General features: G+C 38.2%; 1 protein-coding gene across 1 annotated transcript in view; it reads left to right on the top strand.

Annotated features, from left to right (window-relative positions):
* Positions 1-22231, top strand: part of LOC104998264 (keratin, type I cytoskeletal 9-like) — a 30615-nt gene extending 8384 nt beyond the window's left edge. Inside the window, exon 4 of the mRNA XM_010853345.1 lies at positions 22161-22231. Within this exon, the coding sequence (XP_010851647.1) occupies positions 22161-22219 (59 nt within the window). The 3' untranslated portion in view covers positions 22220-22231. The remainder of the gene's footprint in view (positions 1-22160) is intronic.
* Positions 22232-25384: the final 3153 nt, after the last annotated feature.

Genomic DNA, 25384 nt, shown 5'->3' with positions numbered 1-25384 from the left:
AATTTTTTACTTTGTAAAAGTTAAAGATCCTGTACTCCTGAGCAGGATAATTGCAAAGGCCCCTTGTCACGCCAGCATTTTGTGGTATCTGAAATTCAGTGTAGGGACACAGGAAAAGAGCAAAAAGATCAGGCTAAAGAGTGGACTGAGTCAATTTGCAGGCTGAACAAAACAAGGATTAAACCACAGAGAAACAAAGAGAACTTTAATAATAAAAAAAGAAAAGAGTTCAGAGGTCAAAACAAAAATGTTAAGGACAAAATTAGACAAATTAAATTTACATGAAAAGAAAGTAAAAATGTAATGGAATTGAATGGAAATTAATGGGAAAGTGACATTTAAATAGTAAAAATAATTAAAACTCTATCTTTTTTTCATCAGAATTCCTATTTTGAGACCCATTGGAGCAGAGTGGTTATAATCCAGAAAAGCAGACCTTTTATGTGCATGGGAAAAAGAGGTTATGAGACAAATGATATAAAAAAACATTCTGGGACACCGCCAAATCCAAGCATTTCAAGTGAGATTTTTGACAAATTCTAAAGTAAAGCTATTTAAAAGTAGGAAATCATTTTCTGTTTTGTGTCTGAAATGAAAAACAGGGACTACACACACAGATTGAAAGTCACCTGAAATTTAAAATATTAAAAAAAAAAAAAGCCAAACAGACAAGTTTGTCACCAGAGATACTTCAAAAAAATCTTTGGAATTCAAAAGCTAGTATAATAGAAACAGTATGACACGAACAAAAGAAACTTACAGAAATAATAGCAGATGATGAATTCTGTTTAGGTCAGCGGGAACCAACGTAGCTGCTAGAACCTGTGGTACTTTAGAAAATGATACTGCTTCTGCTGCCAAGTCACTTCAGTCGTGTCCGACTCTGTGCGACCCCATAGACGGCAGCCCACCAGGCTCCCCGTTCCTGGGATTCTCCAGGCAAGAACACTGGAGTGGGTTGTCATTTCCTTCTCCAGTGCATGAAAGTGAAAAGTGAAAGTGAAGTCGCTCAGTCGTGTCTGACTCCTAGCGACCCCATGGACTGCAGCCTTTACTAGTTTATGCATAATCATGTATGAGAGTGAACACAGAGGAAATTAGTGAATGTTACTAGTTACCTGCTCAATCTAGCAGTAACTTAGTTAAGTAGGTTACTGTGGATAGAAGACTCTTTACATTGGTTTTTGCTGTTTCTCTCCTCCACCCCCACTTACAGATACCACTCAGGGGAATGGGCTTGGACTTTAATGTTGGGAACCTTGTGTTGGAGTCTCAGCTCAGCACTTAATTTCTGGCTCTGTGATTTGAACAGGTCTTTTAAAAGCTCTCTGCCTCACTTTTTACATTCGTTAAATTGTGCTGTGTGCTTAGTCGCTTAGTCGTGTCTCTGACTCTTTTCAACCCCATGAACCGAAGCCTGCCAGGCTCCTCTGTCCATGGGGATTCTCCAGGCAAGAATACTGGAGCAGGTTGCCATGCCCTTCTCCAGGAGCTCTTCCCAACCCAGGGATTGAACCTAGGTCTCCCACATTGCAGGTGGATTTTTTACCATCTGAGCCACCAGGTTAATACTAATCTAATACCTTCCTCACGGGGCTGTGGTGAGAATCAAATGAGCTCATGTATTTTGTAAGTATAATTGGATGATTTACTGTAATAAGAGATCTTTCTGAAATTATTTCCAATGAGAAAGTGTAAGTTGCTCAGTTGTGTCTGACTCTTTGCGACTCCATGGACTATACAGTCCATGGAATTCTCCAGGCCAGAATACTGGATTGGGTAACCTTTCTCTTCTCCAGGGAATCTTCCCAACCCAGGGATCGAGTCCAGGTCTCCCACATTGCAGGCGGATTCTTTACCAACTGAGCCACAGGGGAAGCCCAAGGATACTGGAATGGGTAGCCTATCCCTTCTCTAGGGGATCTTCCCAATCCAGGAATTGAACCGGGTCTCCTGCCTGCACAATGATAACTTTTTATAGTAGTCAAGATGGTGGTTGTGATAAAAAACATTTCCTGAGCACTCCCTGTGCCACAGGCACTGTCCTACATGCTTTACATAATAAGACTCTAACCCTCACAACAACAGCATGAAACGAGTACTGTTATCATCTCCGTTTTACAGATGAGGAGACTGAGGCCAGAGAGGCAGCTGGAGTATAGCAGTTGGGTTGCCCAGATAACCGTGTCACCTGTAAACCAAGTTTTCCCAACCTTGGCGCTCTTGACATTTTGACCATATAATTTGTTGTTGTGGGTGCCTGTCCAAGCCTTGTAGAATCTGTAACAGCATCCTGCGCCTTTACTCAGTTGTGTCAACCAAAACTGTCTCTAGATGTTGCCAAATGTTCCCTAAATTGCTTCCGGTTAGGAACTACTGTTGTAAACTTATAGCAGAAATTACTTTTTCAAATGACCTTCTTAGTAACTCTTACAGTGACTCATGATTGTGATTGGGCAAATTACACATTGTAGATTTTGTGACTTTATCAAGCTGTGTACACTTGTTTGGGGGTGGATGTGAGTTACACTTGACCCATGCTGCTCTCTTCTACTCCCTGTCTTTGTACTGCCTCTGATGAGAGCCCAAAGGCTAAAATTGCAATTCTGCCTGTAACTTCTTTTAACTGCCCTACTGCTGCTACTGCTAAGTCGCTTCAGTCGTATCCGACTCTGTGCGACCCCATAGACGGAAGCCCACCAAGCTCCCTCGTCCCTGGGATTCTCCAGGCAAGAACACTGGAGTGGGTTGCCATTTCCTTCTCCAGTGCATGAAAGTGAAAAGTGAAGGGGAAGTCGCTCAGTCGTGTCCGACTCTTAGCGACCCCATGGACTACAGCCTACCAGACTCCTCCATCCATGGGATTTTCCAGGCAAGAGTATTGGAGTAACTGCCCTACACACCGCCAAATCATATATTGTTTCCCCTTGCACTTGACCCACATAAACACACACACAGAGTCTCGTTTTTTTTCTCTGTTAGAGGACTTAACACATTTGAATTAGTCTGCAGTAAGAATTTATGTCTGAGCCAAGATTAACAGCTGCCAAAAAAAATATACCCAGCAATGAAAAACTCACAGAGATTCAGTGAAGAAAAAATAATGTTATACGATGAAGTATATTACTAAGGTATTGGGTTTTATTTTTGCGGTATGATAACGTGTTACATTCACATACTTCAAATGGATTCAAGGCTTCTGATCATTGTTTCTTTGTAACTTAATATGCCATTTTCAGGAGTAGCTGAGGTGTAATAAAAAGAGCAGTGAAATACCTAGGTTTCAGTACTGTCTTTGCCAGACATTTACTGTGTGACCTCACCTCTTTTTTTACTTTACCCCACAAGTAAGATGGGGTAATGCTATGAAACTGATCATGTTGAAAGGTTGAAGTGAGAGCGTAGATGTACCGATATCCAGCCCAGGTCCTGACCTGTCAGTTTTCTCCTTCCTTCCAGGACCAATTTATCAAGGAACTTTGCCATGGTTTTCAACTTTATAATCCATGGTTTACAACTTCAAAAAATTGGTAATTCTTTCATTGTGAACCAGTTGTCTTTGAAAGTAATAGAGATAACATCAACTAGCCTATTGCAGATTACTATTACAAGATGGGATTTGTAAAGAAGGGAGGGTACATACAGTATTCTAAACCACTGAATCATAAAAGCTTTACACTTAAAGATATAACAAAGTTGCCAAGAGAGGGAGAGAAAAGATTCACAGAGGAACTCTTAGAGCCAAACCTTACCCTCTTAATCCTAGTGACCATTTACTGATTCATCTTTTAGTGGGTATTTGTGTGCCAGTCACAAAGCAAGTGCTAAGTATATGAAGAGAGCAAGTAACTAAAAGAGCTGCTCTAGCTCTACACCCTGTCTCTTTGGAACTTAGATAGTGACCGTGTCATGTCTTTGTCCCAACTCCAATTGATATTTGCTGCCTAGAACACGAGTTTGGAAAGAGTCCTGAGACTTGACTCATTGGAAAGAATGCTGTAATCCATTAATATGTCTCCCTCGAACAAGATAAAGGCAGTGGAAGCACAGAATTTAACAGTCCTCTGGCAGAGAGGTTTTTGAAGTGTGGGCCTGATCCCTTTGTGTCTCATGAGATCAATTATGTGCGTCACCATAAGGATTATTTAAGAATGGAAGTAGTGAAATAGCAAAGTGCATTGCACACAGTGATTCTAAGTATTGCTTTGTAAAACTTTTGTTTTTGTAACGTGTCATGTATTGTGTAACAGGTCATGATGTGAAATGCATTTCCTACAGTGGGTCACATAAAAATGTAATTCTCATGGTTTCATGAACGCCTACTCCTTTTTCTCTGTGTTTCATACTAGTTTTATTTTTCTGAAATTACCTCATCTGTTTGATAATGTATGTCTGATTAAAAGCAGAACTCATAGATTCTAGTATTCGTTCTTCAAAACATGGTTTATCCTTTGATTCTACTCTTACTAGACTCTTAGTATTTTGTCTGAGGTGATTAATAATTTTATTTATAGTCAGTTCTGGTGGGACCCAAAATAGCCAAGTAGTTAGAAGCATAGGCCCTGGAATGAAGCTTGCTTAGTAATGTAGATCATGCCACTTTGAAGCTTTGTGAACTGGAGAAGCTACTTGAAACTTGAATTCTGTGACCATCACACATCATACTTACTTTTTACACACATGCAGATCTTGTTTCAGAATTCTTTGGTTACTACTTAGGGAAACATATATGCTCTCCTATTGCATGGCCAGATCATATCACATGGCAGGAATTTGTAGCAACAGCATCAGAGTTAAACTGGAGAAGTAAAAATGCTGCTATTTATCACATACTGAGAGCATGTCCACCATGAATGGTCACAAACTACCAATACCATTTTAGTACTTGAGCCAGCATTTTTTTAGTTCAGTTCAGTCACTCAGTCGTGTCCAACTCTTTGCAACCCCATGAATTGCAGCACGCCAGGCCTCCCTGTCCATCACCAACTCCCGGAGTTCACTCAAACTGACGTCCATCGAGTCGATGATGCCATCCAGCCATCTCATCCTCTGTTGTCCCCTTCTCCTCCTGCCCCCAATCCCTCCCAGCATCAGAGTCTTTTCCAATGAGTCAACTCTTCTCATGAGGTGGCCAAAGTACTGGAGTTTCAGCTTTAGCATCATTCCTTCCAAAGAACACTGGTTCTGTTTAATTCCGAGAGTGGAGGGAGATAAATGGAAGTCTGTATTAAAGATAACAGAATATGGAAGGAAAGTATTTGGAAGCCTTGAGGAAAAAGGATTGAGAACAAGAAGGTAACAAGCAGGCTAATCTGAAAGACCACACTTTGCCTCTCTTCCAATAATAGTTTCAAGCGCAAAATCATCACTTGAAAGTCCCACAGTAATGCTTATAGTAAGAGAAAACCCTGCTGCATGGCTTGCCTGCCTACTCCTTGAACAAAGAATTAGATATTTAAAACATACTTTTAAAATAAATTCATTGAAAGCACCTGAGCTGGAGCAAGACCGAACTGGGTTTGAATCCTGATTTTGCCATTTCCCAGCTCTTTGGCCCTTGGCAGATCTCTTCAGCCTCTGGAGCCTCAGTTCTATCGCATGTGAAATGGATATAATACCATATTTCACAGGGTGATGATCAAGATTAACTGAGAGTGGTTATGTAAAATTCCAAGCATGCGACGAGTGGCCAAAAAATGTTTTCCCCAACCTCCTACCCTCTCAGAAAAAGTCAGATTTACTCCAGTATTCTTGTCTGGAAAATTCCATGTCCATGTGAATATGTAGAGATTACAGACAAGAACAATGTTTGAGGACATAGGGCAAAATGTTCCAAAAGAAATTTTAACTGCAAAGTAATTGAGCCTTTGACATCCTTCTGTGCATGGACTGCCGGCTTTGTCACAGTTGTCAGGAAGAGAGGAAAAAGTACTCTGAGGCTGTCCCCTCTACAGCCTGGCTTACTCTCTGTTGTATAGCCTACCACATACTAGATAAGCAAATCGTATCATGCGCGTTTAATGTGAATTTGGCATTTCTTGTAGGTTAAGCGGTCTCACAGATGACTTGTTTTTACTTCTCTGAATTTGTTAACTAAGGAAAATAGACTATCCCCAATCTAGTCCAATAAAAATCTAGTCCATCCAAGCTTTCACATCCTAAGAATCCTGTGATTCTTCCTTTAATTGAATCATAATCTACAGTATCCCTATTAGTTTTTCTTCTAGTTTGTATCTTCAAGACTTTTCAGCTTCCAGTTGGCTTGAGTGGTAACTATACCTATGATTAGTAACAAGAGAAATTATATCGCCCTTGACTCTTCTGATCCCTGCCTCCTAAAAATTCTTGTTCTTATATCTCAGTAATTTCTGATGGGCAGGGCTTCTTTTTAAGAAGTCCGCCAAGTGACAAGACACACTTGCCTGTGAGCACAAAAAGATGGTGTATTTGTCAAAACAGGCACTGTTATGCTTGCATTTTATAAAACCTCCTGAGAAAATGCACCTCAGGGAACGGGCGCTTTAAAAAGTCAACGTTCATTCAGCTTCCTGGGAAGGAAGCACCCAAGACCGACCTTGTTTGCCAGGGCAAAATATGCTACACCAGGATTTTTCTCACCATTCCAGGAATTTTCTACCCTCCATCCATGAATGACTTTGGTGTATATTTTATTTTCTGCTGGCTCCTCTGTAGATCGGTATTAACTTGTCAAACCTTTCAAAGCTTTGCAGGACTTTTAATATGAAAATATTCTGCTTGGTTAGTTATTAGCTTGAAAGACATGGGAATACTAACTTTAGGTTTTGAAATTACCACCCTTAGTATTGTGGAATACTTCATCACCACAGGTAAAATTCTAGTAGGACTGATGGAGGAAGAAAGCGAATGTTATTCCAGTAACACAGAAGATAGCTATTTTATCATCTTCCTGGACTTGGGAATATATTTAGTAATTAAATTCAAATCTGCAGTGTTTTATACTATTTAAATTTATTAATTAATCTAATTTTACTTTTTAAGGGTTGCTAATTCAGAAGCATAATCTTTAATACAGATGATATGAAATTTTTACAGATTTATTAGCAAAATACTGCAGTTATGAGTCCTAAAGGAGTAAATGCTTTTTAAAATTTTATTCACTTAGCCAGCTTCTCTCAGATCATTACAAGCAATGTGCTTTTCACTGAATTTTGGTTATAACTTTAGGAAATGCCTGCTTGGTACAGACAAAAGCAAAGTAAATGCTAATATACAAAAACAACATTTTCTAAGTAGACCTAAAATTTTTAAATGTTTTAAGTTTCTTTAAACCTGTTGACCATCCTTTAAAATCTTTAAAAAAGTTTTTTTTTGGCAGCATCAGAATGAGAGAAGATTTAAACAGTTTGGTTTTTGCTTTTGCCAGTGGGCATTTTATGCTAATCAAGTTAGTAAATTGGAAGGCTGTCAGGAGTTTGACAAACTGAATGCAGTGAGACATTTTCTATAGAAATCAAGCCTCGCAAGTAATTTTCTATTGATAGGTTTTCTAATGTGCTCAGTCTCAGTAACGCTCACACTTTCTCTGCCAAGGGCCCCTGACCTCCATAAACAGCTATCGTGTACTCACTTTGTAAATCGTATGTGTGCACACACACAAACGCAAGTTGTATGAAGGCTACACAGTGCAAAGGCTTAATGTGCAGAGGTACCGCCAAGAGGGCAGGCATCTAACCTCAACATCATCACAGTTTATGACTTCCTACAAAGAAATCAATGGGTTCTTCTAAATTATTAGATTTCCACTATTAAATACACGAGGAGTTTATCTTTTGAGAGAGCATTCTTTTAAAGTCTATTAAAGTGTTAAATATATAATTTATCAAATTTCCACAGCCAGTCTGAATCATGGTGTTTGACAGTTTGACACACAGAGAAAATAGGCTGAATTCTAACACTTGGTTATTTGGGGTAACACAGATGTAGTGTTATGGCTGGGTGGAGGGATCTGCATCGATGATACAGTCCATGTCTCCAGGTTTGGATTAATGGGAGTTGTGGCCTGTGATCACAGGGCCTTGAGAGTCAGAGCTGGGACTTAAATCTGGTCCATTTCCTTCATGCTGCTTTTGGATGCAGTGGTTCTTTCACATCCAAAATAGTGCTTTTAAATGGGCCTCATGCCTGAAAGTTCTGGAGAGCAAAATGTGGTGTGAAAAGTGCATTTTTATTTTGGCCTGACTTTGCATTTACTTGAAAGAAAATACAGACTATATGCTTATATCTGTTCCGCCTCCTCACTTTGAGGGATATTGAACTGTGGATTAAAAAAATAATGAAGATGCACCAAAATTATAGAATAGTAGCTCCCTGTGGTTTTATTTTTAAAAAATAATTACTACTTGTGACACATTTTATCTTCAAAGTGCTTGGCAAATATTAATTAACTTTCTAAAAGTTTAAAGGAACTCAAGTCAGCTTGCTTTTTTATAGAGAATATTCCATTGAAGTCAGGTGGCATAAGATTGAGCTATAATTGAGCTGTAATAGAATTATTGAAAGATTCTTAATAGGATGCCTGGGCTTCAAAGACAGAAGATCTAAGTAGAGTAAAGTAATAAACATCTAAGAAAGTAATTTGGTTTGTACTGAAGAAAAACTGAATTTATTCTTTTGGCCAAATAAATTTATGCCCAAGTGAAATCCGCTAATGGGTGAGAGACGGACTGAACTTAACTTGATTCCTGCATTGTCCAGGAGGCTGTAGAGTGACCCTTGACCTGATACCTATATTAAACATTTTTAGATTTTGGTCCACATAGGCATATTATTAAAGAATTACTTTTTTCATACTTAGGAAGTAGCAAAAATTAATAACCCTAGAATTAACCCATTCTAATAAAAATAAGTGGTCTAAAATGGTTAATATTGGAAAATATTTTAAAAACAACAAATAAAAGTATTTGTCAATTGTTATGATAAATTCTACAAGACCCAGAGTTCAGGACATCCTGTAGTTTTAAAAGAATTTAATTCCTGTGTTGAATTTCCTTGCTTTCGTTGACGGTTTCACCTTTAAGGTGATTATTCCAATATGGCACACATTATTTTCTGATTACTTGCTCCCCATACTGCTTAGATTTACGGCATGTCCCATTCCTACTTGCCCCGTACACACGCACACGCACACTCATACACACGCCGCCGCACCCCCATCTCTGGACAGATATAAGCAGAGAGTTAATATTTAATTCTTGTTAGGAAGAGGGAAGTTCTGTGGTAGATAAATAAATCCAAAACTCTGGACACCATAATTCATCTTAATCCTTTCCATGTAATGAGAGCAACTGATAGAATACAATATGAAAAAAGGGAAGGGAAGATTTCATATAAACAGAACAATATAAAATTAACTAACCTTGAAGGTGTAATTTCAGAGATGTCTAAAATAGCTGTTACTTCTCTGGGCCTTAGTTTTCTTATTTGTGATATGGTCTTGGTTGGGAGGAAAAAAACAAAAAAACAGAACTAACTCAATTCTTGTCATATAGTATGTTTTTCATAAATGTTTACTCCCTGCCCTCAAAGTCAAGATCCTTGCAAGTTTCTATTTTAGGAGAAGGAGCAGAGCTAATTCCCATTAGGTCCTGACTGTTTCATGCCTGGGATCATTTGCATGGACTGTTTTTCTCCTAGAAAAGTTCTATCCTGCCTTATCTGGTTTTTGAACTGTTGTTTAGTCTTCACAGCCCTGCTCAGTGATTACTTCCTCTGTGAAGCTCTCCGTGACCTCCTTCTAGACAAAAGTCATCTCTCCTTTCCCTGCATTCTAAAATCTTCAGCTGTTTTTGTTCTTGCCTGTATTAGTATGATGTGTTATTTTTAGTCTGTCCACCTTCTCCACTTGGTGGTTAGCTCATCAGTGCTGAAGTGTGTCAGTTCTTTAATCTGGTCTATAAAGGTTAAGCAATAAATCTTAGTTGAGATGGAATGAAGTGAAAATGTTCACCATAATCACTAAATGGCTTTAAGATTCAATATAAAATGTAATGTATCAAGTTTTTTTTTTTATACTGTACCCCATTTTTTTAAAAAGTTATTTTGGCTATAATAATTAAATTTATTTGCAAAAATTTTGGAAAAAATATTTTTAAAGAAGAAAATTAAAATAACTTATTATTTCTCTACTCAGATAAACATTATTAACATTTTTTCATATATCCTCACTCTTTGTACTCTAATTTAATTGTATGTAAACACACATATTTAACCAAAATTGGAATTTTACAGCTTGTACTATTTGTAACTGCTTTCTTTTCTCCAAGTAGTTTGTAATTATCTGCATGTATTAATAACTGTTCTTTGAAGACATGAACCTACTATAATTTGTTGTTGCTGCTGCTGCCGCTGCTAAGTCGCTTCAGTCATGTCCGACTCTGTGCGACCCCATAGATGGCAGCCCACCAGGCTCCCCTGTCCCTGGGATTCTCCAGGCAAGAACACTGGAGTGGGTATAATTTGTTGTTGGCAATACAAATTTTGTCCAATTATTTTTGGTTTGTGTGTTTGCTGTCATAATGCATTCTACAATGAACAGCATTATATACAGGACTCACAAATGTTCAGCTGGTTTGGCTATACTTGCTGAGATACTGGAATATTTCATTAGTGATGAAAAAGTAGTCACTACCCTATCCATCCTGCGTCCCCTTTCTCTTGACCTCTCATGATCTAGTTTAATGCCTCTCCTGGCCAGTAGCAGGCCTCTGGGATACAGATGATATCCATTCTGATTAGTCTTGACTCTGGTATATCTCTTCAAAATAGTTTATAACACCCCTGAATCTTTGCATACATCTCTGATATTGCTTGAAAAATAGGAAGGTGAAAATCTTTGGCCAACAAATATGTCAGGAGCCTGTCTGGAAACAGATCACTCAAATTAGGGTAATTCTTGTTGGGTTCAATAAAGGAATTGTTTAAAAGAGAGGGGGCAGAGTAAGAAGGTCTTGTAAAAACAGAGATGGTTTGCAGTCCTAGACAGGAAGGTGAGGGGTGGGAATAACTGGAACCTGCAAGAAGAGAGCCACTTTGAGAGGACCTCTGTCTTTGCACCAACCTGTGGCTTTGGGCCAAGGTGCACAGTTGATCTGGGGCAGCCTTACAGCGAGCAAGCCAGGGGAATGTATATCCCAGTTTCCCTCTCTTCCTTCCTTCTGATCTCCTTTCAGGGCTCCTCAGTGCTGTCCCCAACAGGAAGTCAGAGGACAGGGGAATTGTTTGGATAGTCTGTTACAGGTCAGCCTGGGCAAGAGGGTAGGGTGGAGAGGTGATTTGGAGAGGTAAACCCAGAAGACAGCTGGACCATGTATAGCCTCTTTATTCCATAATGTAAATGTCTCCAGAAAATAGTGATGTTTTAAGGGCCTCAAATGTAGGCTGTAATCTGAGCATGAGTTGATTACATTTACTTTAGATAATCTGAATTGACTCATAAAGGAGTGAAATCTGGTGCAATGGTGTGAGGGAAGAATCAAAGGGATATTATGTACCTGGGAGATGCAGGGAGAGGAAAGACCAGTGAGGTTGAGGGAGCATCTTGAATAAACTCCTCCTGCCCCCAGAGTTGACCTGTGTTCTGCTCTGATTTCTGCCTCCGGTTCCGCCCCCCAGGGGACTCAGATCCTCAGATGATTTGCCTAACATCACCAATCATTATCAGTTCTTTGTGGAGGCATCCCTCTTTTTTTCTCCACTCAGCATCATTGGTTCACCAGCTTGTTAAGCTGACCGTGATGTAACCATCCATCTGTCTTAAAGCCTTCTGTCTGTGGTTCTCTCCCTGCCCGCACATGATGATCACATACGGAGCTTTTATAAATATACCAGTGTTCCAGCCCTATCTCTAGAAAGTCTGATTTATTCACTGTGCTCTGAGGTCCAAGAGTCAGCTTTTTAAAGTTCAAAGGATTCTAGTAAACTGCAAGGACTTGTGAACCCATGTTCTGTTGGAAGCTCTGAAAGCCCTAAAATTCCCAGAAAGGAGAAGAATTTTCTTAGCATCAGTTCCAGGCTTGTACCCTCACTGATCATGAAATGCGGAGGAAATGAAAAGTTAGCTTCTTCTCTGGAAGATTGGAGTCTAATCTTCTGATACAGAAATTGGGACAAAATTGCTCATAGTTATGCTGCTTTTAAGACATTTTGTAAATCAGAAGTTGAGTGATAAAGCTCTGTGCGTGCTGTGTGTTAAGTTGCTTCAGTCACATCTGACTCACTGTGACCCCATGGGCTGTATAGCCCACCAGGTTCCTCTGTCCATGTCTCAACTCTATTGAGAAGCAATTATCTGTGCTTAAAAATGTGATAGGAGACAAAGAGTTGTATTTTCACAGGATATATTCATTGATATTCTGTCATATACTCTAAGTGGTTACTATATATGAAAAATAAATGTAGTTCTTAATATTTAAATTTATTGGGAAAATACACATTTTTCCAAGTGCTTGTGGCTTTAATGTTTCTGATATGGCTCAGTAGAATTGTCTTAAGTTACAGAGTAAATTTTTAGTAAGATTTCTAAGGCATAATGTAAATAGAATAGTATTTCTAAAAATAGGCATTTCTTTCAATAAATATGATGAAGGTCTAAATGTGAAACTCTATTTATTATATGAAGACATTTTTGTTATTCATTATCTCATGTGTTAAATGAAGAGCAATGAGTTGTATTTTTGGTTTATGTTTTCTTTTTACCAACTTTTCTTTTGAAATCCTTGTGCCCCTGGGTCTGTTCTAACCATCCCATTGTGTTTGAAAAGTACCTTGTCACCTGTTTGCTTCTTTTCAGAACAGTCCAGCCTAATTCTTTGTTCAGGTCTTTAAAAAGTCATCGTCCTTGCAGTAGCAGATACTTTGCAATATAGTAAACAGAATAGTTTGCATTTTCTTCTGGATATCAAACACAATAGAAACAAAGTTGAAATTACCTAGTTAAATTGTCCATCCCTTTTAAAGTATTTATAAATTATGTCTCTAGGAGAGAAAGCTAATTGTAGATAAATAAGGCAAAAACTCTTTTCTTTCTGTCTTAAAAGTGTAACGTGTTTGTTTACCTTAGAATGCCACATACTAGTTAATAACTGTCATCAGGAAATGAAATTATTTTGATTTTGCGTTTAAGTTTCTGAGTGAACAGTCATTACAGGCTGACATCAGTAACAAGATATACATAGGTATTTTAGTAAAAATAATTTCTGTAAATATGAGCAGAAACATCATTAGGAATATGTAAGTGGATCTTCACTGTAATAAAAGATAAACATATTTGTAGTAATATACCCAGTTCTATGAAAAACAAAAATGTCAAGGGCAAGGACTCCCTCACCATCTAGGGGGTAAGCACTTTTTCCTGTGGTTATATCAGATTACCAAATGCTGGCAGAAAGAGCAGCATAAAAGGCTAGTGATGACAATTAAAGTATGATGTTGCTTCTGTGGCCCAGAGGGCAGCCCCTTCAGTACACAGCCAAGTTCTTTACTGTTTGGACTTGCCTCCTTTTCACTGAAACTAGTCTTGTGTCTTTGGTTCTCCAGGTTTTCTTTTGTTCTCCTTGGTTTTTTTTTTTTTCTTTTTTCTTGAACTTATTTGAGTTTTTTATAGACATTTACTGGGAAAATAACATACACTTTAATAAGCTTTTCCAGAACACCTCAAGTTGTTTAGAGGAAATGTCTGAAAATAAACATATTTACTCTGATTCTTGTTTAACACCTATTAATATTTATCTTCCCTAAGTAGGTATTAAAATGAAAATTTTAGCCCTAAATGAAAAATTGGAGATACGTTTAGCAAAAGGGCAGTACAGCTGGAAAAAGTACAAAGGAAAAACGTATTATATTGTTTTTATTCAAAACAGAACTCCTTTTCATGAATTGGCGTTAGGTTAGAAGGCATCAGTTTTATATATTCTCTATAAAGAGAATAAAAAGGGAATGTTGATGTTACCTTGCAGGGCTTTTAGGAGGATTGGAAATAATCCAATGACATATATAAAAGCTGAGCATGGTGTCCGAATAGAGTAGAAACAAATGACAAGCACTGTTGTTGTTATCACTGCTGTTCTTCCCTACACACTGTTCACCTTGCCACCCACTACCCCAGATTACTTGTGGCCCATGCTATATGACCTTCACTCCAGTCTCCCTGATGTTCAGTTCAGTTCATTTCACTCAGTCGTGTCCGACTCTTTGTGGCCCCATGGACTGCAGCATGCCAGGCTTCCCTGTCCATCACCAACTCCTGGAGCTTGTTCAAACTCATGTCCATTGAGTCGGTGATGCTGACCAACCATCTTCTCCTCTGTCATCCCCTTCTCCTCCTGCCTTCAATCTTTCCCAGCATCAGGATCTTTTCAAATGAGTCAATTCTTTGCATCAGGTGGCCAAAGTATTGGAGTTTCAGCTTCAGCATCAGTCCTTCCAATGAATATTCAGGACTGATTTCCTTTAGGATGGACTGGTTGGATCTCCTTGCAGTCCAAGGGACTCTCAAGAGTGTTCTCCAACACCACAGTTCAAAACATCAATTCTTTGGTACTCAGCTTTCTTTACAGTCCAATTCGCATCCATACATGACTACTGGAAAAACCATAGCTTTGACTAGAAGGACCTTTGTTGGCAGAGTAATGTCTGCTTTTTAAAATGCTGTCTAGGTTGGACATAGCTTTTCTTCCAAGGAGCAAGCGTCTTTTAATTTCATGGCTGCAATCACCATCTTCAGTGATTTTGGAGCCCAACAAGTCTGTCACAGTTTCCATTGTTTCCCCATCTATTTGCCATGAAGTGATGGGACTGGATGCAGTGACTCCTTGATGTACTCAGGCCACATTCCTTCCTAAAGCCCCCTTCTGGAATCCAGCTTTTCTTGGAGCCTTGGTGGTCTCTGGGTCTGAAAACTGCCCTGTCATCATTAGTGGCTTAGGGCGTTGGATTTTAATTAGAGCAGAAGTATACACAGATTGGGACCAGTTTGTCAGTCTTCCAGTAGCACCAAAATCACCTGCAAGGGACCATTAAAAACAAAAATGAAGGAACCCTCTGGTGAATATGTGTAATAACTTGGCATTCCTTAGTCTATTCCTTTGTTAGAATAGAGCATTTATCATGACATGCAGCAGCAGCAGTATGGCACTACCTAAGCAGTCTTAAGGATGAATTCTGGTTTTCCAGGTAAACCAAGAGGCGAGTTAGGAGGGTGCAAAGAACTGGAGACTTAGCATCTAATGCTCAGCATTCTCCCACACTTATAGATGATGGAGATACTTAAGAGCCCTTGGTTTTTGGTTTACTTGGAAGAGTTTCCTGTAATGTGTTCTTTGTGTCTGAATTTGGTGGTAGTTGGCTCACAGGTAACCATCTAGCATATTTAATATTTTTATTATATTTAGTTGGTATCCCAAAGATGAGTGACAAAGAAGTAGACTGAGTCATTTATAGATTTACTGTGAATCAACTTGGTGGATCATTTCTTTGAGTTCAGAATGCTCCCTTTTGGATGGATCCTTTTTTAACTGTGAAGCAGAATGATCATTTAGAAGAATATTTCAGAGACAGATGAAATAATATGAGCACAGTGGAGCTGGGGGTGTCTCTGACATGCTAGGGAGATAGTGAGATAAATCTAGCTGCAAAAGGAGAGCTATGTTGGTAGGTGGGAAATAAAGCTGGTGAAGTTGGAATTCAGTATGGGAGCACAGATACAGTGCATGGGGGAAGACATACTGATTCTGGCTATACCATTTACTGGCAATGTGATTATAAACTAGTTACTTAACCTTTCTGAGGTTTAGTTCCCTTATGCATAAAATGGAGATAATTTACTCAACTACTCTTTAGTTTGGAGTTAGGATTTAATCACAGAATAGATGTAAAGTATTTGACACTTAGTATACTCTAAATTCATCCTCCCTTTGGGAAACTCAACATTATAAAGATTTTTTATTGATTTACAATAGTATATTGATTTCAGGTATACAATACAGTGATTCAATATTTTTATAAGATTTTGTTTTTTTAAGATATGCACTATACCAGATTTTTAAGGGCGGGGGCTATCCAGTAGTCAAAGGGTTCCCCTTGGCTGGGCTTCTGCAGGTACCCTCTATCACTGGTAAGTCACTCATCCCCATTGTAACTTAGAACTAATCCACATTCTCTGTATTTTCATATTTTCACACATGAAAATAATAGCTCACCCACCATCAGAATGCTCCAGTCTGTTTCTAGAAGTGTTGATAGGTTTGTATGGATCTGTCCCTAGTCTCTTATAACCCCAGCCCCTGTAAGACCAACAGCACACAATTTTAGGTAAATTGGGATTGGGATTGGGACTGGGATTGAGGTAGCAGTCCAAGGCCATGAAATCAAGAAAAAGTAGAATGACTCATGCTCACATAAAGTAATGAACTGTTGTAAAAAAAAAATTTAATAAAGGACATGTTTTAAGGGCTGGGTTAAGGACTGAAATCTTTAGGAAAAGATGCCAGTTATCAGTTCAAGCCAGTGGTTTTACACTGATGTAGACCACAGTGTGGTGGCTTTCACAGTGCTCAAAGGGATAACTGAATCATGACCTTAAACAATTAGATTAAAAAAAAATAATTGCAATAAATGAAATTCTAGGAATATGGAGTTTAAGGTGAATATAAGGGAGCAAAGCAAGAGTGCCTACTTCCTGTATGTTCTAAAGTCTCCTTCAATTTTTAGGTCTATGGAAAATTTGTTAAGCAAGAAAGGATTCATCCTTAGTCTCTTAAAACTGATTTCAAATGTGTCACATACACTCTTTATTTCCTTAAGCCTAATTTCCTTTAAAGGTTTAATGTAGTTCAAGAAATTTCCACAGCAGGGCTGTATTTTGTCCTCTAACAAAGACCGAGCATGGCTTTCCTTGAGATTGCTCTGGCCCACAGAAGGTAGATGAACTTTTCTAGTGCAACAGATAACAATTTACCATTCAAGGAACATCAGTCTTGGAGTAATTGATACCACAAATTTCTTTACATTGAAGTTCCAGATGGTGGCTTTATACTGGATTAACTCATGATCTCTGTAATTAGGAGTCTACATTTTTAAAATATTTGTCCTCTTTCAGCATTCCCAATCTCAGTGAAAGTCACCACTTCCCATCAGGAGCACAGACTAGGACTTTGGGTTTTTCTTGGTTCTTCTACTTCGTGAGGCCCTCAAGTCCTCAAGCAAGTTTTCTCTGTTCTGCCTCCCAAGTATAGCTGGGATCTGTGTTCTTATTTCTTCTAATCCAAGCTGACACCATCTCTGACTGGACAACCTTGGTGGCTCATAGCTGGTCCCTGTACATCCATTCTGGCCCCTTCCATCCATTCACCATTAATGAGCAGCCAGAGTCATCTTGACAAATCACAAGTCTGGAAAATAAAGACATAAAAGGTGTTAAAACTTAGAGAAAAAAGACTTATATTTTTAAAACAAGTCTATGCTGTTGCTTCCTTACAGCTCTTTGGCAGTTTCCCATTGCTCTGATAATATAACTTATATTCTTACTATTCTCTTATTCAACAAATACTGACTGACCTTTCTGCTAAAGGCCTTTTATCACATTGTGTTCTGGGTATGCAGAGATAAATGAGACTTGCCTCCTACCCCCAAGGAGCCCATCATCTAGCAAAACAGTGCTCGATCAAAGTTTACTCATTTATTAATAAAAATTCACTGAAATCCTACAATTTACCAGCAGAGTGCTAGAAGGAACTTGGGTGTCAGTTGACTTTGCTATGCCTTTAGTGAAATGAACGATTCGAAGAAACATGGCCTGCACTGCTCTCAGGATAATTTTGACCCAGACACATAATCATTATTTATGTCACCTGTCATCAGACAATAATACTACCTAGCAAACAACCAAAAAAAAAAAAAAAATCCAAAAGAGTTCAGCAGAAGTGTTTATTTGCTCTCATATCAGGGATGGTCAGCTAAGCACCTCTGTTCATCTTGGTTGGGCATGCCCACATTGCAGGGTTGGCAGGCTGTTGTCTGATCTAGGCTGCCCTTGGCTGGAACAGCCAGGAAGGCTTTGTTCTATGTTCCTAATTTTTCAGTAGAGCAGCCTAGGTATGTTTTCATGGCTAAGGCTCAATAGAGAGCAAGAAAGGCTAGTCTCACAGTGGTTTTTAAGCTCTGCTTGCATCCTATCTTATTAACGTAACTTGAGTCAGAATGGGTGCTGCAGAGTTACATGGCCAGGATGTGAATACGGGGAGAATTGAGGCCATGATTGTAATCTGTCACAATGCCATGTTTTCTCTTAGTATACTTTGTATGTAGCTTGATCATAGGACTTACCACTAAGTTGAAATATATAAGGTTTTACCCCTCCCCCAACTTGGGAAACTCATTGTGGACAAACACTGTCTTTAGCATATAATAGATGCCCAACAAATGTTAAAGTAACAGAATTATTGGTAGATTCACTTTGGGCTATTTATTTAAGATAATTAAACTTTCTCAGCCTCAGCTCAGTCTTTTATAGAGGATAATAATACCTACTACAACGCGCCTTTCTGAGGATTAAATAGGGGAAAAATGTAAAAGTGCATACCATTTCCTCAAGAGAGTTTTTTCTTTCCTCCTCCCCACACCTTCCTTTCTCACTGTGTTTATATGAATTTGGAAGAGTAATTGATTTAATCTTGGCCTATTTTATACAAAAAGTTGTAGGATAACGATCCCCCTATTAAAACCATCTTCCATATCTTCTAAAAACTAATTTTGTATAATACACCCACTCCAGTGTTCTTGCCTGGAGAATCCCAGGGACGGGGGAGCCTGGTGGGCTTCCGTCTATGGGGTCACACAGAGTTGGACACGACTGAAGCGACTTAGCAGCAGCAGCAGCATCTCCTAAAGAAGTTTGGTCCCTTGAAAGCTTAAGCCTTTGAATCATTTGCAGTATAAGGAAGAGATAGATTTCTTCTTATTCCCGCAGAGAACTTACACAAAGAGGAAAGGCAGTTTGGAATGGATGGAGGACTATAATGGGTGGGAGGGGTTCTTTAATGGAGAACAAGCCTGGTAGGTGCCACAGTGTGTGTGTGTGTGTGTGTGTGTATGTGCGTGCGTGTGTGGTGGGAGGGGATGGCAGAGGGGTGAATGAGATCTTCCAGCAGGAAAGCCAGAGACTGGTGAGGAGGGCAAGGAATAAAAACCCAACCCTTACTGCCAGTTCCTCTTTAATTTAGTGGTTACATCTTGGGGGTTGTTTCTGATGCTTGATATAGATATTCAGTTGTGTTTTATTAATATTTCTAAATTTAAAATATATGATTTTTATTTATTTATATTTAGTTACATATTTTTATATAGCCTGGTTTTTATACATCATTATATATGATCATATATAATTAAATATATATAACTATAAATGTATATGTAATTATATATATGCATGACTTTTCCCCAGATGCAGGGCAGACACACATCTGGCTTCTATCAATTGGGGAGTAGCTTTAAACACATCCTGTCAAGTTGTCTGTTCCCAAAAGCAATACCAACACATTCACTGAATGTTATTTTTTCTCCACAGTGATGTTCTTGATTGGACCACAAATTTTTCCATAATACTGTACTTGAAAAATAGGACATTCTAGCTCTTTATACATAATCAGCCCTCCACCTCCAGCCATTTTTAGAAAACTTTTTTTTTTCTTTTAATGAAGCGTTAAGTAGACTGTATTCCAGCTCTGGAAAAGAAAAAAGAAAAAACCACATTGAGTATTAGTTATACAATTTTCTTTTGGTTTCTGTGATTGAGTTGTTCTCATTTTCTATATCTGAGTACTAATTGAAGCTGGTATAGCTAACTGCCTCCTGTCCCCCTCATGTCTGAGACATGCTGGATCTGCTGCCAGAGTGGTTGTAAATCAGTTATTCACAAAATGAAATCAGATTATTCATTTAAATGAATTTAAAGTTAGTTAAAATAGTTTGAAAATTCCATAATTTAAACTTTATTTTGTTAATTTTACTACTGAAAGGTTTAGGAGGTTTGAGGTGTTTTTAAACATTATTTTTATTCTTTTTTTTTTTAGGGGAAAAAACAAACAGGGCCTGCATTTTCTCCGGGGTATTTCATTGACAGTAGTTTTCAGAGTTTAACCTTGACTGCTAAAGGCTATAATCAGGTACCCATAATATTTTTCCTGCTTTCCAGTTGTAACATAATTCATGGTTAGGCTGTATTTTTGCAAGAAATTTGTCTTAAGGTGTATGTGGTGAGGAGGTACCTGTTACCAGTGTTTGATGGAAGCCGTATTCCCTGGATACATCAGAGAAATTAGCAAAAGGACCCAACTTTTTAAAAAGCAGCAGCTTCTTTAACAGGAGAAGGACATGCCCATGTTCTAGACTTTTAAATTATAAATTGAGCAATTATTTGAGAACTTACAAAAGTAAATTTCTTCCTGTTTTAAAAAAATGCAAGTAAATAAGGAAGAGGAACATAGGACAAGTTATTATTTCATCCTATCTTTCCCTTGAAGTGATCTTCATTTAAAGCAGCCTGTGTGAATTCTCAGGTATCTGCTGTATCTGACTGGTACATCAGATAGTTGCTGACATTCAGTTTTCTTTTGCATGTGCAAGATGAATCTGAAGAAGTCACGGGGAATTATTGTTTTCAAATACATTGTGTGTTCCTTCTAAAATGATTAATCTACATCTGTCTCTGAATTATGAATATTAGGAATATTCTTAAACTAAGCTTTGGGGAGAAATTTGATTTAATTAAATCTTCTTGATTCAGTGGTACATTTTATAACCTAATCTATATTGTATTTACCATTAATTTTGAACTAATGTTCTGTGCTTGATGAACCAAAAATTCCTAAATACCTTTACATTAATAGATCATAGTCAACTTGAATTGTAATCTAGAATTTCAGAATTTCAGTTAGTACCTCTTCCACCAGTTCCCTAGCCCCAGGACAATTTTTACAGGGTCTTGTGCAATAGAACCCTCATTACCTCCTGTCCTCCCACTAGAAATGCATACCACAGAGCGCACATGGGTAAGTGAACACATGGGTAAGTGAATGTGTGTTCACTTACTTAGCTTCAGACTTAGGAAACAATAAGCTTTGTTTCTGGCAAATGCAGTAGATATTAATCAAGTTTAAGTGAGCATGATTCTTTCTTAGCTGTACCTTGGTAGCACTGTGCAGCTGAATGTTTTATCTTTACGTGGGTATATCTTAGGTTCATTTTTTGGTAAATAATATTTATTAGAAATGTATATAAAGAAGAAAACTAAATAATGCTGTCACCCGATTACTTTAAAAATAATAAACATTATTTAAAATAATAAAGCATTCACGTACCCTTCAGGAAGAAATTTATATGTACACCCCAGGCTATGTCTGTGATTATGCATACTTTTTCACTTACACAAAAGTTCTTATACACCACATCATTATTTTTATGCTATGATCTTTTGTAAGAATGATAAAATACATGATCGTGAGACTGTATCATAATTTATAGTCATAATTTAGCCAATATCGATCATGTTGATGGACATTCAGGTTGTTTATAGTTCTTTGGCTATTAAAATCAGTGTTTCAGTGAACATCTTTGCACATAGAGTGGTGCTTTTGCAAATGCACTCCTGGATTATGTTCCCAGCTGGGAGTTATTGGCTCAGAGGGGCCCTGTTCTTCAGAGCACATAAAGCAGTGAACTATACATCGCATGGTGACAGTTTGTTATTGTTTGAGTACATCTAAGTGGCAGGAATTGACCAATAGAGTTATTAGAGTAAAAAATAAAACTGTACTGAGAGCCACTGGAATGTACCTTGGGCGGTAGATATAGTGGTAATCACCTATAATTAACTGTCATCAACTTTAGACTTTACTGGCTTAAAATTTTTGTCAGAATTCCTCCTCACCACCCCTGTTGTCTCATAAGCAGTCAGTAAATATTCTCAGGGCTCATTTTAGATCAAAGGCCTTGAAAAAAAAGAAACTAAGCCACAACCTTCCTATGCTTGAACTACATCTTCAAAATCGGATGCTCTAAGACTTGTGATGTAATATTCAGAAACCAGTTTGCATTTTCAATTAACAAATGTGCTTTGCCTCCCTCAGGTGGAAGGGAAGATTTTGGAAAAGCAAAACACCGAAGAGTCTTGGTGTTGCTCCTGTAACTTGGAACTGGAGAGGAGGCAAGATGCTGGCATAGCTGTTGAACTGCGAACCTGCTATGCCAACATATTGCCATCTCTCTTGTCCGAAAGCAGCCATGGCCACCTGCATGCCGCTCCCCCATGCAGTGCTCTGGAGGCGTGCCCTTCCCTGGATGTGGGTTGCCAGGATGCAGCCCCACTCACCTCTGTGATCTCACCTGCCATGCTCTGAGTCTCTTCATTTTAGCCTTGCTGGCCTTTCTGGCTGGTCTCTGAACACATCCAGGATGTTCCTGCCTCTTCCTCTTCAGTTGGGTCTTAATAAGAACATTACTTCCTCAGGGAAGCCTGCCGTGATCACACTTTTCAACAGCTGTCACATTCCCGTTATCCATCTTGCTTGAGTCCTGCCCTATGTTTTCAAAACATTGATCATTATCTGAAACACATTTGTTGGCTGGTTAAGTGTCTTCATCTCCCTCATTAGACTGTAAGCTCCTTGAGTGTTAGGGACCCTGTGTCTTGATCAACCCCAGTATTCCCAGACCCTGACACATGGTAAGCCCTTAATACATATATTTGAAACTCCATCCTAACTTTCTTTGCAGGAAAGATGTTAATCTCTTCCCATTATGAATGCTTTTGGTAAAACCCTTCCAGGCTTGCAAATCTAACTCCTTAAAACAGTCCCAGCATAGAGTCAGTCCTCCATATTCAGACTGAAATTTGATCGAAAGTTGATTGAACATGCAAATGCAGAGCACTAACTGTATTACATCATTTTATATAAGGGACTTGAGCATCCATGGATTTTGGAATCAGTCCCTGCCCCCCCATATACTGAGGGATGACTGTGTCTATCATTGGGTCCATAGACTCATGGAAGTCAGCACATGATAGTGGGGAAAGCATGGGCTTCAAAATAAAACTTATGTTCGAATCTCACCACTGGTGTTCTTGGACAGTCATTTAACCTTTGAACTAGAATTTTCTCAATTGTAAATTGAAGATAATATTACTAACCCTTCAGGATTCCTAAGACAAAGAAATGAGATGTTTTAGCCAGATGGTTCCTTCTTTGTGTCTAAAAAGCGACTGTCTAACCCTCCTGAGGTATGTGTAGTAGTTGTAGTAGACACCCAACACATTTCATTTTACTACCAAGAAAAGTTAACTTTTCTCTAGCTAGAAACAGGTGGTCAGCCATGGGATGTGTGGAAGTGTTCTGCCAAAACACATGAGCTTTTCTCTTGAGAGACAGAGGTTCTGAAAGGCCAAGGAATTCATTGTCCAGTGTCTCAGATTCTTCTCCTCTGTGGTTTGCTTCTCACTCCTCTAACTTCTTGTATTTCTAGAGTTGCTCATTGGCTGTGGATCTCTTTTAAAAGCAACTTTTACTGATTCACTTAACAGAATAAAAATATGTGATAAATGCTGCTTGATGATCCTGTTTTTAAGCATTGAAGTTTTAGTAAAAAAAAGTTCTGCTTTTAATAAACTTAATTTTATTTTGATTTTGATGCTTTTCCAAGAAATAAAATAACAGTTACTACTTGTGACTTATTTATCGTTACTCTTGGTATTATAACTACAACATCCAGAAAGTGTTTATTGTACATTTTTGTCTTGCCACCTCAGAGTATATTAATCTCAGCTGTGAATTTAACAAAAATATACAAAGTATGGCAATTTTAGTTTACAGGTCTTGTAAAAGTTCTGTTGATACCTGAGGATGATTAGAGACATTTTATAAATTCAGTATGATAAGTAACTTAAGTAATATTATGCTACCTTCCTAACCTGAACTATGTACGGATTTATCATCTCAGTATTGATGGTTTGTGTATGTATCACCTTTTTTTGTTCTTTGAATTCTTCAAGTTATCAGCCAGAAATAAATGCACAGAGCAGCCAGCCCTCAAGGGTCATTATGTAAGCTAATATTGCCCATGACTTTTTTTACCCCCAAACTTAGAATGTTTACTTACACTGCACCTGGAATAAAAATAGATACGATGGATGACTATCCATTCATTCTTTTAAGAATCTGCACAATAGCCGTAGCTAAAATCAGAGATACACCTCACCTTATTCATTCTTTATCTTGCTAGTAAAGAAAATGGATGCAGAATCAATAGGCTAGGACATTCTGTCTATTCTAGAACTGCTGTTGTATAATACTTTTTTTTTAACCCGTAACTTAGTTCTCAAAACTTGTTTTGTGAGCTTGTTTGGGCTGTTTCTACCTTTCTCAGAGTTCTGTTATACTCATCTACATCCATTGAAAGATATCCACTACCCCCTTGATGTCTTGATGAGCTGGATCTATGATGGAAATGAACCCTAAGTTCACTGAGATGACTCCTTAACATCTTAGTGTGTTTTACTGTAATTCGATAAACACCCAAACTGTGATTGATTTTAAGAGATCATGGGGGGAAAAACAAAACTTGGGCTCTAGGAACATCAAAATGAGAGGCTAAAAAATTAATTTTCTTAAGTATCCAATATCTCCTCAAGTCAGTGGTTTTTAAACTTTAGTGTTGTATTATCAATCACTAGGAGAGCTTGTTTAAAAAAAAAAAAAAACGTGTCCCAAACCATCCCCTGGACATTCTGATTGAATAAGTCTTGATTGAGACTCAGGAATCTTCATTTTTAACAAGCACCTTTTCTTGATGCAGTTTGACAGTGTACCATATTTCAAGAACATTTGTCTTAAATAAATCCTGAACCACAGGGCAGATTTTTTAAAATCATATGCAATTTCCAGTATGGAACTTGGGCATGGTCATGAAAGCAGGCTGCTTTCCCACTGCATCTGTGCTTATGGAAAACTGGAGCAGTGTTTTGTAATTGTGCTTCATACCCTGAGGTTTCTTATATAAACAGGCCATATAACTGCATACAGGAGCACCAGCAGCTGCAGATGTGCTTCTGTGGGCTTGTTTTTAACTTCAATTATTTTTTCTCTGCTGGATCACATTACAGTTTCCAAAATGTTTTTTTTCTTTTCTAATTGACTTGATATTGACCAAAATCCTATGCCTCTAACTATACATTCTTCTTAAGATTTCTGTTGAATTGCAAATGATATGTGAGCTCCTGGAGGCTAGAAACTAAGTCTGATTATGCAGAAGGGAAATTTTCAACATTTATAGGACTTCTATGGTGGTAATCTTTCTA

The sequence above is a fragment of the Bison bison genome, unplaced genomic scaffold, assembly GCF_000754665.1.
Source record: "Bison bison bison isolate TAMUID 2011002044 unplaced genomic scaffold, Bison_UMD1.0 scf7180017864326, whole genome shotgun sequence".
NCBI lineage: Eukaryota > Metazoa > Chordata > Mammalia > Artiodactyla > Bovidae > Bison > Bison bison.
Note: the sequence above shows the minus strand (reverse complement) of the source record. Positions and strands in the feature narration are given on the sequence as shown.